The 14,369-nt window shown below is 37.1% G+C and overlaps 1 protein-coding gene across 1 annotated transcript; it reads left to right on the top strand.

Moving 5' to 3' along the window:
* Positions 1,189–14,369, top strand: LOC109226197 (DNA topoisomerase 2-binding protein 1). Its single transcript, XM_019390993.1, has 17 exons — positions 1,189–1,469; positions 1,637–1,679; positions 2,961–3,082; positions 3,639–3,746; positions 3,931–4,075; positions 4,155–4,246; positions 5,042–5,135; positions 5,249–5,783; positions 9,059–9,201; positions 9,387–9,718; positions 10,532–10,699; positions 11,523–11,813; positions 11,910–12,326; positions 12,445–12,489; positions 12,574–12,659; positions 13,479–13,569; positions 13,783–14,369. The coding sequence occupies exons 1-17, from the start codon at positions 1,290–1,292 to the stop codon at positions 13,861–13,863; spliced, it is 2,973 nt and encodes a 990-aa protein (XP_019246538.1). The 5' UTR covers positions 1,189–1,289; the 3' UTR covers positions 13,864–14,369.

Raw genomic sequence — 14,369 nt, 5'->3', positions numbered from 1 at the left:
CCGTCCGTGGCGCTAGGCATTGGGAGGTTCGCTAGGACGCTACGGGGCGCGCCCAAGGAGTCATGGGGCATGGCTGGAAAGCCGCCCATGACAGACATCATGCAATAGGATCATCGAAAACTATCTAATGTATGAGCTATCACGTTCAAAGATTTAGGAACATGTACAATATTTACATCATTTAAGCATGATCAGGAGCGCATGATATCTTCACAAGTAGTTTCAATCTCCGGCTATTATTGTGGACACATCTCATTGTCAAATTTCTTTTTTTTGTCTTACTAACAATACTTCATACCCTCAGATCAAGGAGAATTATTTGGAAGTGTTTAATAATTGTTAATCGTACTATTTGGCAGTTCTATATATATATATATATATATATATATATATATATATATATATATATATATATATATATATATATATATATATATATATACTGAACACAAATTTTAAATTCTTTCTATTCATGCTTATATTCAGAGGGACTAAATAGTAAAAATAGCACGGTCTAGCCAGTTTTTGGACTGGTCATTCAAAAATAGTCAGCGTTTACCAAGTCAATGAAAAATAGCCACTATTTTGCTGCAACAGAGACCGGTCCAGCATAATATACTGGGGTTCGGTGCACCTGTGTATGAACTTCCAGCATATTATGATGGAACTCCAACACACGGAAAGTTCCAGCATAATATACTGGAGATTCGAGCATTTGTGTATGAACTTCCAGCATAATATACTGGACCGGTATACTTTGCTGGAACTCCAGTATATTATGCTGGAGTTCTAGTGTACCTATGCTGGAACTCCATCATATTATGCTGGAGTTCCAGCATACTTATCCTGGAACTCCATCTGGAACTCCAGTATAATATGCTGGAGTTCAAGTATACTTTGCTGCAACTCCAGCATAATATACTGGCGTATTTTTCGGGTTTTGAATAGTGTTTTCACTCAGATTTATCTTTTCATGAAAAGCGGCTAAATTTTGATTACTTTTTAAAACTGGGCTATTTTTAAACGACCACTTGTAAATCTGGCTATTTTTGAATTTCTCCCGACTAAATAGGAGAGCCAATTGGGCCTACTCAATCGGATCTCTCAAATAGCAGAGTAAAGCACAAGGCTGAGGCCCAAAGCCCATACCCTGGAGGCTCATTTACACCACACACCAAGAAAGCAAGAATTCCCGCTCGTTTCTAAACCCGCAGAAATCCATAACTTCAAAAAAAACACACTCGCTGTGTGTATACATCTACACAACTGTAGTTGCGGCAGAGAAGAAGATGATGACGACGAAGGTGTTCAATGGAGCGAGTGTGTTCATGTCGCGGAACCTCGTCCCGCCGGAGGAATTCGACGCGCTTCACGACGCGCTCAAGCACAACGGAGCTCTAGTCTTTCTCTGTTGCGACCCCTCCCGAAATTCTTGCACTGATTACCACGTCATTTCTTCTCCGCATCATGTATGTATATCTAAATCATATATTTCAGTTGCTTCTATTTGAATGATGTTAATGTTTATATGCCAATTATCTCATCATTTTCTAGTGAATTTTGGTTCTAAACTTATTACTCCGTCTTCTGAGCCATTGGTTCTCCCATAATTTCAATTTTTATATGCTATTTGCAGGAGAAGTTTGGGGATCTTCAAGCTAAGGGCTGCAACTTGATAGGTAATTTTTGTTTCGACTCTACTTTACTGATTTGTCCTTGTATTTTGATTGGTGTAGGTTAGTATAGATTCAGATTGAAGATAATTTGGATAGTTTATGTGGGAATTTCGTTTATTATTGTCATTATAACGTCACAATTTGATCCTATTGATTGACGAAGTTGATTTTTTTGTGTCTTCATTTCTGGTGTTAGCCCTAATTTTTGGTAGTGTGGTAGTTTGCACCTTAAACTTAGGGGTTTAGTCTACTATATATGACATTTGGTCTCATGTTCAATTTCCAAAGTGGTAACATTTTTGCAAGCCTGGAGATCTAGTTCCACTATCAACTAATGGCGAATGAAATATTAAAGTAAAAAAAAAAAAAGAAAGAATATATGGTGATACACTCCTTTTCGCTAGAAACCATGTGTTATTAATTCATGATATTGAAAATAATTATGCTTTCTTGTTTATTAAAATCCTGGATACCAAATTTTTTCTGCTTCATGATTATAACTATCTTTCCCTTTCAGAAATTACATAAACCTTAGTCCACAAGGTTCAAGAGGTGTTTACTGTTTGATGTATATAGCCAAAATACACTATTGGTTTCTTAAATGCGAAGCTAGCTCATTTCTACAAAATTTATTTTACTGTTTCGTGTTCCTATTCCTGCTTCTAGAGTTAAGTGGATTGTAGGCTTCTCTAAGAACAGTAATCATAGGCAAAGAGACAAGGCAAACTAACATCGCATTTTGGTGGAAAAAGCTTTATCTGTAGCACACAACTAAAATTTTGGGGTAAAATTTAAGCTGTCTGTATTTACAAGTTCAAATCATATTCTCCTCTCTTATAGTGACTTCTTTATTCATGACCATGATTGAGACTCCTTTTACACAAAATATTCGGAACATAAACTTTAGCTAAGCCAATTGTCAGAACTAAAAAAGCATTATTTACTTTGTAATATAGATTTTAGCTTAGCCAAGTGTCAGAACTATAAAAGCATGTATTACTGCCTGTCCATCTGTAGTGGTCTGGTATAATTTAATTAGTTTGATTACTAAATCTAAAAAAATAATTTTACTAGATTGATTGTAATTTTTGAACCCTAACAAAGACAAATTCAAGAACAAAGAGGCCCTGTGCAGTCATCCTTTAAATGCTTCCAAACATCTTTCTCTTATCCTGTCGACAACCAGTTAGTATTTACTTTTGGGTTAGCAATTGGGATACTGGTCTTGATTTTTTTAATTCAACTTTTGGCATGCTGATATTGATATCCATTTCTGGTCACAAGGTCCTCAGTGCGTGCTTTCTTGTGCCAAAGAACAGAGGCCACTACCCCAGCAGGGGTTTACTTGTTGCCTTGCAATGGATGGGGTCAAGATCCTGGCATCTGGTTTTGAGATGGATGAAAAGGTACCCGTCTCTATCTTAAATCTTGATGATTTTTCTACATATGTGGAATTTAAATGAAGAAGGATGGGGACAGTATCTTAAGGATTAACAAGCAATTATGTATAGCATTAAAAAACTCCTACTTATTCAGGTTCCATTTACTTTCATTGACAACATTTGCATGCTCAGAACTCATACATTAAGAATAATATTAGTTTCTCTGTAAATGTTTATCTATTTAAACATTTGTGAGAATATTGGGTAAACATGTCTTTTGTGAGGGGCGTAGTGCAATTATTTGTACTGTCACTAAAACATAAGAGCCTGTGCTTTTACTTGCTCCAATATACTGACATACACTTCGTTTCGCGTTATTCTCCTGTATGACTGTGTCTTTGCAATGCTTTTGTCTTCAAGCTAAAGGCTCAAGTACTCCTGAAAACATCATTTTAATACTGAACCATAAGAGGTGGGTTACCGCAAATTATTCTATATAGTGGTAGAATTGGTTTTCGCTTGAGCTCATTATTGTATTTGATGATTCGTTCGACGCCTTGTAATTGTATATATTCTGTAGGTTGAACTTGGAAAGTTGGTGAGTGCTATGGGAGGGGTCCTGCATACTAAAGCCTCATTGGATGTGAGCTTTGTTATTGTGAAGAATGTTTTGGCTGCAAAGTACAAGGTCTTTATTATTTGGTTCTCCTATTCCTCTTTTGATCGTAAGTTTAAAACAAGTTCCACGGGCTGCATTGGAACACCCCTACACCCAAAAAAAGAAGGAAAAGAAGTCAAAATATTTAGTGATACTGCTAGCACTCAGTTTTCTTTTCTTTTTCTTTTTCCTTATATCTTTTTATCATGTGCAGTGGGCTGTAAACAAACTAAAGAAACCAATTGTCACTATTGATTGGCTTCAGCAATGCTGGAAAGAACACCGTCTTGTTCCTCAGGAGTCATTCAAAGTCCTTCCTTTTTCTGGGTTGACAATTTGTGTCACCAGAATTCCTATAGGTTGACAACCTATATCTCATTATAATTCACACTCTTTTAATATTCGTCTTTCTCTAATGCACTTGTTTTTATATCTCAGATGAGCGGAAGGAGATGGAAAAGATTATCTTGCAAAATGGCGGAAAATACTCTCCTGAGCTGACCAGAAAGTGCTCACATTTAATTTGCAATATATCCTTTTTGTAATCCTTCTGCAAAAGGAATTTGTTTTGTAGATATATGTATTGTAAACTTTACCAAATTGACAGATCAGGATAAGAAAATAACAAAATGAGGACCAATGATAGGATATAGTTTTTTTTGTTGAGAAGGGACACTGATGGTACATAGTTAAGACATAAGACGGTGCTAATAGAATAGTGCGTGTTACCTGTGCATTTATTACCTAAGCTCAGTAAGCCAATATATGAACTTATAAATCAAGATTGAGAGAAGCTTTGTATCAAGTAATGTGGTCAAGTAAAACATACATGTGAGGTAGTACACAGATATCAGAACAGATTCTATGTAGGTCAGGTTTTACTGATAAGCTAATAGTAAATACAGACTATCGTTAAAGTGCTCATCATGGTGTCATTGGGGGTCTAAGAAATGTCAGACATAGGAAAAAGGCAGAGCAAATGTAGTGTGAATGTCACACTGCATCAACCTTATCCCAGATTTTGTGACAATCAGGAAGTTGTTCTAGCCTCTTTGGGAGATGTTGTAGTCCTATGATCCAACTCCCTCCGAAATATATGTCTCTCTTTAGTATGTTTAAGTCTGAATTGTTCAAGTTATCAAAAAAAAAAAAGTCTGAATTGTTCAAGCTCCACGTTCAAGGTTTATTTTCAGTTATTACACTATGTTGCTTCCTGTTGTCATGTACACCTGTATGATATTTAGAGCATTCAGAAGGCACGCATTCTTTGATCATTTGGTATTTGCACAAGCATTATTATAGTTCGTTTCCTTGACAGTTAATACGCTCCAGAAGGTGAGAAATACAAGGTTGCCAAAAGATGGGGTCACATACATACTGTTACTAAGAGGTGGTTTGACCAATCTGTTGCAAGAAGAGGTAATATTTCTGGGGGATAGCTGCATTTTCCGGTTCCATCTGAAGTTTTCAACTCGCTAAGGAAATTTGTGGTGCAGCTTCTGACCTTTTCCCTTCTTTTTTGGGATGAATAGCATGTCTTGATGAGGAATCATATCCTGTTCAGGCTGGTTCTCCAAATACTATGACCACCTTAAGAATGACAAATCAACATAGCCTGAAAAAGGGCATGAGAAACCTACAAGGGTTGTCCTCCTTGGCTACGCCATCAAATGCAGAACCTGTTTTGTGCAGTGGAGCGTCTGATTCATATGTGGAAGCTACCCTCTCACAAGATATGTCTGATGCTCCTGTGCTTACAAAGGAGGAGGAGAATTTAGCACCTGCTGAGAACCCAAAAAGTGATTACAGTGCTCCTGTCTCTACAAAGAATGAGCAGAGTGGAGCACCTATAGAGCAGGAAAAGAATGACTGTGATGGTGGTGTTGCTGATGACTCTCAAACAGACGACAATGATTTTTATTTGGCAGATTGCAGAATACTAATCGTTGGTTTTAATGCATCTGAAATGCGAAAACTTGTCAACCTTGTCCGAAAAGGTGGTGGCTCTCGTTACATGTCTTTTGGTGAAAAGTTGACACACATAATAGCTGGAAATCCATCAGAGAAGTAAGTTTTAGTAGGTTTGCAATCCTTTCATGAATGCACTACTTTTACACTTTCTTAAAGTAGGAATAGTTGGATGACCAGCGGACCATGTATTGCATGGAAATATTTTAGCAAATGATCTAATATGTGGTTAGAGCTTCAGGCCCTAAAATAGATTGATTTGAACATTATGCGGCGTGTGTTTCAGTATTTAGCTTTGAATTTGAGATAAGAGAACAAAGAAGGTCTAATACTGTTCATTGACTCGAATGATTAACTGTGTAATAGAGGGGCTTCTTTTTAGAAGCCTTAGGCTACGCACCATATGGTAGGTAACCGTTCGTTATGCCTAACAAGGAAGTAATTATTCCATAATTAAATACAAAATATCCTGGGGTAACCTATAAATATTCTATATTATTTTCCTTACAAGTTCAATGAATCTAGACATGTTTTAAGCCAGACGCATATTCTCTAACATTCAGTACGTTCCCTCAAACTTAAAGCGGGAAAACCAATTTGAGTTTGCTTATTTTGAAAACATAGAAAGTAACCGCTGGAATCTTTTTGGAAAAACTGCTGCAAGAACAATGGGGGGAAGGTGTATGTTGTCACTTGAATGGTTGCTCTAAAGAGAGGAGAAGCTTTCGGTTATTGGCAGAAAAAAGGAGTAGCACCTGCTGTGGAAAGAAAAGGTATGGCTCTGGTCGCTAAAGAGATGAGACTGTTAGTCTCTGAAAGAAGAGGGAAGAGCAGTGTCGGTTGCCGCAGAGAAGAGGGCACTGATCGCCGAAGAGGTGAACGACATTGATTGCCATAGAGATGAATTGGTCAAGTCGTTGAAGAAGAGTGGAGTTGCATCGAATACCAGAAGAAAAGTAGTAGCTAGCTGTGCCAGTAGCTGAAAGAAGAGAAGAGGTCGACAGTCGCCGAATAGACGAGTAACCGTTTGCCTGAAAAAGAGCGACACCGGTTTCTGAAAAAAGCAGTGGTTTTAGTTGCTAGAAAAAGTAGTGGTCGCTTGCCAAAAAAAGGGTATAGGATGAGAGAAACCAATAGCCAAGCAGGCAACTTAATGTCGCACAGTAGTCGACTAAAGCTATTTGAGTCTCTACCAAGATTGTAGAGGCTCAGATTCAATGAAAAAGAAGAAGAAGATAAAATACTTATTCGACTTATTTGATTAACAACATTCAAAGGGGGCGTCTTATATAGGAGCCTTAAGCTACATATTATATGGTAGGTAATCATTCTCTATGACCAATAGGAAACTAATTATTTTATAAGTAAATAATGAATATCCTAGCGTATCTATAGAATATTCAGGAATATTGAATACCCTAATGTCTCTATATAATATTCTGGCGAGAAGATTTCCTCTGGAAGGATAAGTGGATTGGAAATGAGCCTTTGAAGGACTTGTTTCCAGATTTATTTTTATTGGCAGCAAAATTTCAGCTTCTTTTGAAGAAAACAGAGAGAATGGTACTGGAACATCAACTTCAGAAGGAATCTCAATGACTGGGAGGTTAACTCGGCTGCTGATATATGCTACCATTATAAGCACATTTCAACTTCTTACTAACTTGGAAGCTAGAATCAGATGGCTGCCCAACAACAAAGATTTGTTCAGTGTCCTCTTGCTACAGAGATCTCACAAGAGAAGTGAACCTAGAAAGGCCTTGACCTTGGAAACAATTCTGGAATTGTAATTCCCCTCTAAAGGTTGCCTGTTTCACTTGGATTATGAGCAACGAAGCTTGTCCTGCTCATGAAAATTTAGAAAAAAGAGAGCTGGTCATATGCAGTGAGTGCTTCCTATGTGGGAAGTAATCTGAGAGCATTTGTCATTTGTTTTTGCACTGCCAAGTTACATCCCAACTGTGGCAGCTCTTTATGAACATTGTTGGTCTGCAGTGTATCATGTCTAGATCAACAATTTGGTGGACTATTTTGACAGAAAGGAATAAAAGATGTTCTGATGACTTTGGGATTCTATAGAACAACAACAACAACAAAAAACCTAGTTTGATCCCATAAATGGGGTCTGGCGAGGGTAGTGTGTACGCAGACCTTACCCCTACCTCATAGAGATAGAGAGGCTGTTTCCGATAGACCCTCAGCTTAAGGAACAGTAGAGATAAAGCAACCAAGTAGCACAGAATAGTAGCAACAATATAACATGGTAACGGGCACGAATGCCAGAGCATGTAATAATAAAGAACCATAAATAGGAAATTACCAAAATAGTCCTAGTACTACTGGTCAGCCTAGAAGGAACACACTACTATATGTCAACCTACAATCCTAATCCTCGACCTCCACACCTTCCTATCGCGGGTCATATTCTCGGTAAGCTGAAGCAATGACATGTCCTGCCTAATTACCTCTCTCCAATACTTCTTAGGCCTACCCCTTCCCTTCCTCCGACCCGCCATGGACAACAAAAGCCTCAGACACTTTGCGGATTCTATCATTAAGATAAATCCTAAAAATGTAGTTTTTTTCCCACATGGTGTAGACTGGAACATGTAGATGATGCTGAATCAGTCTTACAGATGCTAGAAGCCCTAAAGGATAGAGTTTAGTTTAGAAAAGGCATGGTTTTGCTGTTTTTGCTTATGTAGATAGTGTACAGCTGTAACAGCACATTCTTTGTCCTTTACTTTCTATAATATTACCTTACCTTTTCGAAAAACAAATATTCTATAACATTTCCCCTACAACTTCAATGAACCTAGACATGTTTGAATCCATACACATATGCTCTAACATTCAGCAGAATCATATTCTACTTGCCCATCACTTAACTATAACTGTATCAAACTTATACCTGAGTGCTCTTATTTGACCAAAATCAGGCAAGCTAGGTTTTTTGACTATGCAATTAAATAGATGAAAAATTTCTTGTTCCATTCAGATCTACTCCTGACTTTGGACCTTCATGATCATCGGCTTAGAGCCTTAGACAAGTAAACAGGGTTTACCTGACATTATAATTTATACCTTATCGAAGTAAACCACAAACATAAAGGGGTTGAGTGAAAAGAAAAAAGAAAATCTAGTGTGTATAATAGTGTTAATCATCGGATGAGTCATTGTCAGTTGGTCTATACTTCTATTTGTCTTGATATGAGGTCCTTATCAGCTAAGGTGATCTGTATGTGCATCTTATGAATATCCACCAGCACGTATAATTATCTCTATGTGCAACACCTTGCAAGTATATTCTGTTATAATTTTCGTGCAGTTAAACTCTTACTCTCACTTATTGAGTAAAGACTATTATCTTGCAGTGAAATCAAAGAATTAAGAAATCTTGCGGCTTTGGGTGTCGTTCATGTGGTAAAATCAGGATGGCTGCAGGATTGTGATCGTGAGAAGAAAGAAGTTCCTGTTCTAAGGAAGCATATTGCTTATGATTTACTTCTTCCGAAAGGTCTAATAATCATTTTGACTTTTCAGTTAATCAAATATTTTACATTGTACAAGTTGCTAGGCAGCTATTTGTACAGCACTAATGACCTACTTTCATCTCATACAAAAAGACATACACTCATCTAAATATTACATGCTGTACCTTCTTCACAAGCTTATTCCCACTTTCTGTATTTTGGACGGTAGATCCTATTCACTGTAGTAACGGAGCTGGAACCAGCACGAGTATGAAAAGACAAGGAAAATCCTATGTGCATACTATATCTTCAGATGAACATGCATGGAGAGGCACAGATTCTGGATGTACAATGCCATCAGACAAAAACAAAGAACTAGAAAATATGAATGACATTAGAACTTCTTTGAGAGAGAATGGGGTTCAACATCAGCCATATTCTTCTAATCACAAAGATGAGAAGCTACTGAATGAATCTGGTTGTGCTGTTAATGGTAGAAAGCCATCTAGTGTGTTCGAGGGAAGGCGGTTTTGCTTTTCAGCTTCATTTCCCGTTGATCGGGTGGGTTTTCTCAGATTTCTCATAATGTAGCTGAGTTTTAAGTCCTCGATGATATGTTTCTTTTCCTGTTTCACATAGAATACATATCTCTGAAATTACCCAAGTTATCCTTGGTTTTCTGAATTCTCAAAAATTATTAGCTAGATTTGTGGATGTGACTATGCAGGAGCGCAAACTGCAAGCTCATTTGAAGTTCATTCCCTAAAACAAGTGATTCATTTTAGTTGGTATTTTATTGAACCCTAAAAAAATGCGAACAAAAGAATTCTTGGGTTCTTCATCTAAAGTGCGAAAGATTATCTGATGGGAAGGCTAGTTAGTGCATAGTATAGGCATTTAAAATCTAAAGATTGTCTGGGAGCTTGACATTGTTGGACATTAATATTTTAGTGGTAAGAAACATAACCTTCTGGATGTATTTGACAGTGGCTTTTAGCTTGTAACTTGTATAAAAACGATGAACACAAATAGTCCAGTTGACAGGCTTCATGGAATTTGTAACCTTACCTCTCGATTTTAATGTCTACTCATTTATTCTGGTTCTCATACAAGGAATATAATTCCGTTGGGTACCTGCTTTGCCCAGCAGTGCTTATTCTGTACTATTGTTGAATGGTTCATTCTCTGGAAATGTATGCATTTATCATCATTTAACTAGTTAGGCGTCTAGCTTTCTTCCGAGAGTGTTTAGTCGTGTATTCTGAGATTTATGGCCTTTAACCTTTTCATCATCTCTCTAGTTCCATTTAATCTTTCATTTTTTGCTATAATAAGTTATCTAATTTAATATTAATGTTTTCATAATCTGTTCAGAGAGCTGAAATTGTTGAGTGGGTTAGTCAAGGGGGAGGAGTGGTGGTGGAAGATCAAACTGAAACAAATGTGCATTTCACTGTCGAGTGTCATGGTACGTTGCGCTCCGAGAAAGATGGTGCTGCGGCTACTTTTGTATCAAGTCACTGGATTAAGTCTTGTCTGGAGGTACTTGAATGTGTGCCCCTCAAGATCTTTTCTTGTTACATTTTTTTCTTTTCCTAATTTTTTTATAAGCTTCCGCAGTTTTTGGTGTTTGTGGAATGAGAGGAATAGTAGATGGTCATGATTCTCTTAATAGAGTATGTGGCTTTTCACTCTAATTTCAAACTTTTCTTTATTTGTTCTGTGTTGCCGTTCGCCATTTGACTTCAAAAGCTTCTTTGTTTCTATTACACTCAATTAATGACCATCCCTACCTACTTTCATCACCTAAACAAGCATGGCAATTTACATGAGGTACACACAAAATGCTAAATTTCTAGCAAAGCTTAAGTTAGGGCTTCAATAAACATATTTAAAATCGACTCATCAAGTTATGACCGACTCCCATTAGAGAATATATTGATATGCTATCTATAATTTCAAATTGCTAACAGAGAAGATGTTCTTGAATTCACATGAAATATGTGTGTTTTAATTTGTAATTTCTAAGTATTATAATGCAATAATGATGATCTAACTGATATTTATTGTTGAATTGGTTTAACTTTATTTTTATTTATTTATGTCTTTTTCATGATCTTGCCTGTTGCCTTTTTAAAAGTCTGTAAGTCCTTCAGATACTCCTTTGAACCTGAGGGTGGGGAGTGGTAGGATGATTGATCCTTTTCTGTTTAACTTGAGATGCTAAGTTATATCTGCGTAATTCATCGTAAAAGTAGCAGAGTGATTAATATAAACCCTGCAGTTTCTCCTCTCTTTTGTACTCACTGATTTCTTGCATTATTCAAACTGAGGCTAATGAAAACTGAATATTGTTTCTATGAAGGATGGATGCTTGCTGGATGTTGGTAGTCACATCCTCTATTCTCCACTTCCATGCCGAGTTCCTTTCCCTGCATTCCAGAGTTTTCACTTCTGTGTTTCACAGTATGATGAGAAAGAAAGACAGTTGCTGAGAAATTTGTGTTTTACAATTGGAGCCAAATTTGCTGAGAAATTGACTAAAAGGGTCACGCATTTGTTGTGTAAATTTATCAGTGGCCCTAAATATGAGGTTGCATGTAAGTGGGGAATACAACCAGTCACTTGTGAGTGGATTTATGAGTGTATCAAGCTGGTTAGTACAGTCCTTGCCTTCTAGATCTTTGTATTTCTTTCCTCTTCCCCATTCTTATAGCTTCATGGTAGCTTCTTGATGGTTGTTTTGGAGCAGAACAAAATTGTTTCTCCAGATCCATTTTATCCTAAGGAAGTCACTTCTGAAGATCGAGAAGCTGGGGTATGCACAACGAGCCAGTTTCCCACACAAGCTGTTAGGATGATATCTGGTGATACCTCTTCCCAGCCTCAAAGCCAGCCCCAAGAACTCATAAATCTGAGAACTGAAGCTTTTGCTGGTAGAAGTATTGCAAAGGAAGAAATGAAGCATTCAAGTAGATGGAATAAGAAGGCAAGGCTCTTGGTAGTTGAAGAAACCAATTGTTCATTGACCTGCGTATCAAATGAAAATAATGCATTCTGCGGGACAAATCCCCCAGAAAAGAACATGATAGGAAGTACTAAAGAAGGTTCTTCTGCAGTTCCTGATGTAGCTGCTGCTATAGAGGATTTATTGGAGCAAACAAGCAAGGTAATTTATGAGAAGCAAGTATCTTTAGTTTTTTTTTTTTTTTTTAATTTTTTTTTTTGCGTTGGGGAAGTCTGGCTCTTGATTCTTGAATAATGTTTTCAATGGCTTCTGACATTAGATCCACGATCAAAAGTCTCCATCAAGAATCGAGTGTGATAAAGAAGTATCCTTTTTTAAAATGCTTTCTTCTTACTTTTTATTTTACTCGTGACTTATGTAAAGTTTGAGTCCTTTGACTCTCAAGCAGCTTTTTACATCTGGTTGTAACACTCTTGCTCAAGGTCATGGAGATCATCATACTACTCTTGGATTGTCTAACGACTGGACGACCAGGTGACTAATTTTCCATGCTTTTGGTCAAGTTTGGTGCCGTCTCATGTCTTTGCTCTTTACTTTCTCATCTTACTGCTGCTGCAGTTGGCACTCATCACCTTTTGCTCTTCACCTGAGAATCTGATTGATTATGGAGGCTAGAAATAAGTTACACTTGGACAGTCGTATTAGAAATGTCCCACATTCTTAATGTAATGTATTTGATAAGTTGATAGCTAATACCTCCACTAACTAATGCATTTTCATTCTCTTAATATGGTTGGCTGTTAGAAAATGGAAATTCCTTGGTTAATGCTATTACCTACCAGAATTTCAAATACATTTACGTTGAGCAATAACGGCATACCATCTATTGATTTCTAAGACATGGAACTTACACTATGTATGTTGGCTGACATCGCAAAATGTTGGAAGTTCAATTTGAGAACCCAATCAAGTGTATGCTGGCCTACATTACGCAATGGTAAGTCCTGTTTCAGGACCACTAAGCTAAGCCAGCCAAATAGTCTGGTGTTAGGGTTTACAGGATAAGATTGGGATTAAAAGAAAATGAAGTAGAAAGCCTGACCAGCAACATCTAGGCACTAGGCAATAAAAGATGAACCATCAATCTAGGAAGTGAAGTCTGTTGGCGAACAGTTACATTTTTGTCATACACATTCTCATCCAACAGTTAGGTATAGATTTCTGAAGTATCCTTCATAATGCTCTATCTCTGGTTCTGAATGTGATGGTTTAGTGTAGATTTTTTTGATGTGCATAGCCATGTATCTATCTCTTTTTGATTGAGAGCTCAGTGCTATTACTTTTCCCCTTCAGGTTTGAGAAAAAAGATGATTCCCACGGTCATTCCGGAGATGCAACTGCAAATGTGTATGATCACTTTAGTGAAACACAGACAGACTCTCAGGTTTGAGTTTTTTGTCATTTCAAACTGTTAGAGCTGCTCTTCTTATCTGAACTCATCTCAACTGAACTTTTATTCTCTTTTAGATATTGGCGACTTTAGATCTGTGTTTTAGTTTCATATATTGTTCATTTTATTCTTTTTATTACTATGATTTCAATGACTTCATTTTTTTTACATCATATCACAATTGTAACTATGCGTTCTTCAATGCAGGTTGTTGGATATGCAGAAGATTTGTCTGGCAGACAAATGATTATCGATAGAGTACGAACAAGGAGTTCTGGCTTGACTTGACACGGGATTACAGCGTCTTTTGCTGCTTAGATCACTTACAAGTCTTCTTTCTGAGTTCATGGTGTTTCTGAGCTCTGCCCGCTGTAGAAATACAGCACAGTACAATTCAGAAAGGGGTGACTGATGACTTAAAGCCGGCACAGTGGTAGTCAGTCTTCTCTAGCTCTAAGCTAAGCTTTTCAATCACATAAGACAAAGGAAAAATCTTCTCTTAGCCAAACCAGGATGGTTCTTGACCTTTCCAGCTTTAGAATTCTGCTTCATGAGTGCACTAAGCGAAAGTATTCTTTGCTAGACGTTGAGGCCTTTTTTTTTTTTTTTTTTAAATTTTGAATAAAAAATGTACGTGTATTTCTTGTACGAAATCTACAAGGCAATGTAATTAGGCAAAGTAATGATTTGAAACTTTTAATTTTCAAAATAGTGCTATCTATTTGTACTCATTGTAAAGAACCAAGAAGGAGGGTAAACGTATCTCAGAGGTTTATATGTTGTTCGACATGAAA

Source organism: Nicotiana attenuata, chromosome 1 (assembly GCF_001879085.1).
Source record: "Nicotiana attenuata strain UT chromosome 1, NIATTr2, whole genome shotgun sequence".
In the NCBI taxonomy this organism is placed as follows: Eukaryota; Viridiplantae; Streptophyta; class Magnoliopsida; order Solanales; family Solanaceae; genus Nicotiana; species Nicotiana attenuata.
Note: the sequence above shows the minus strand (reverse complement) of the source record. Positions and strands in the feature narration are given on the sequence as shown.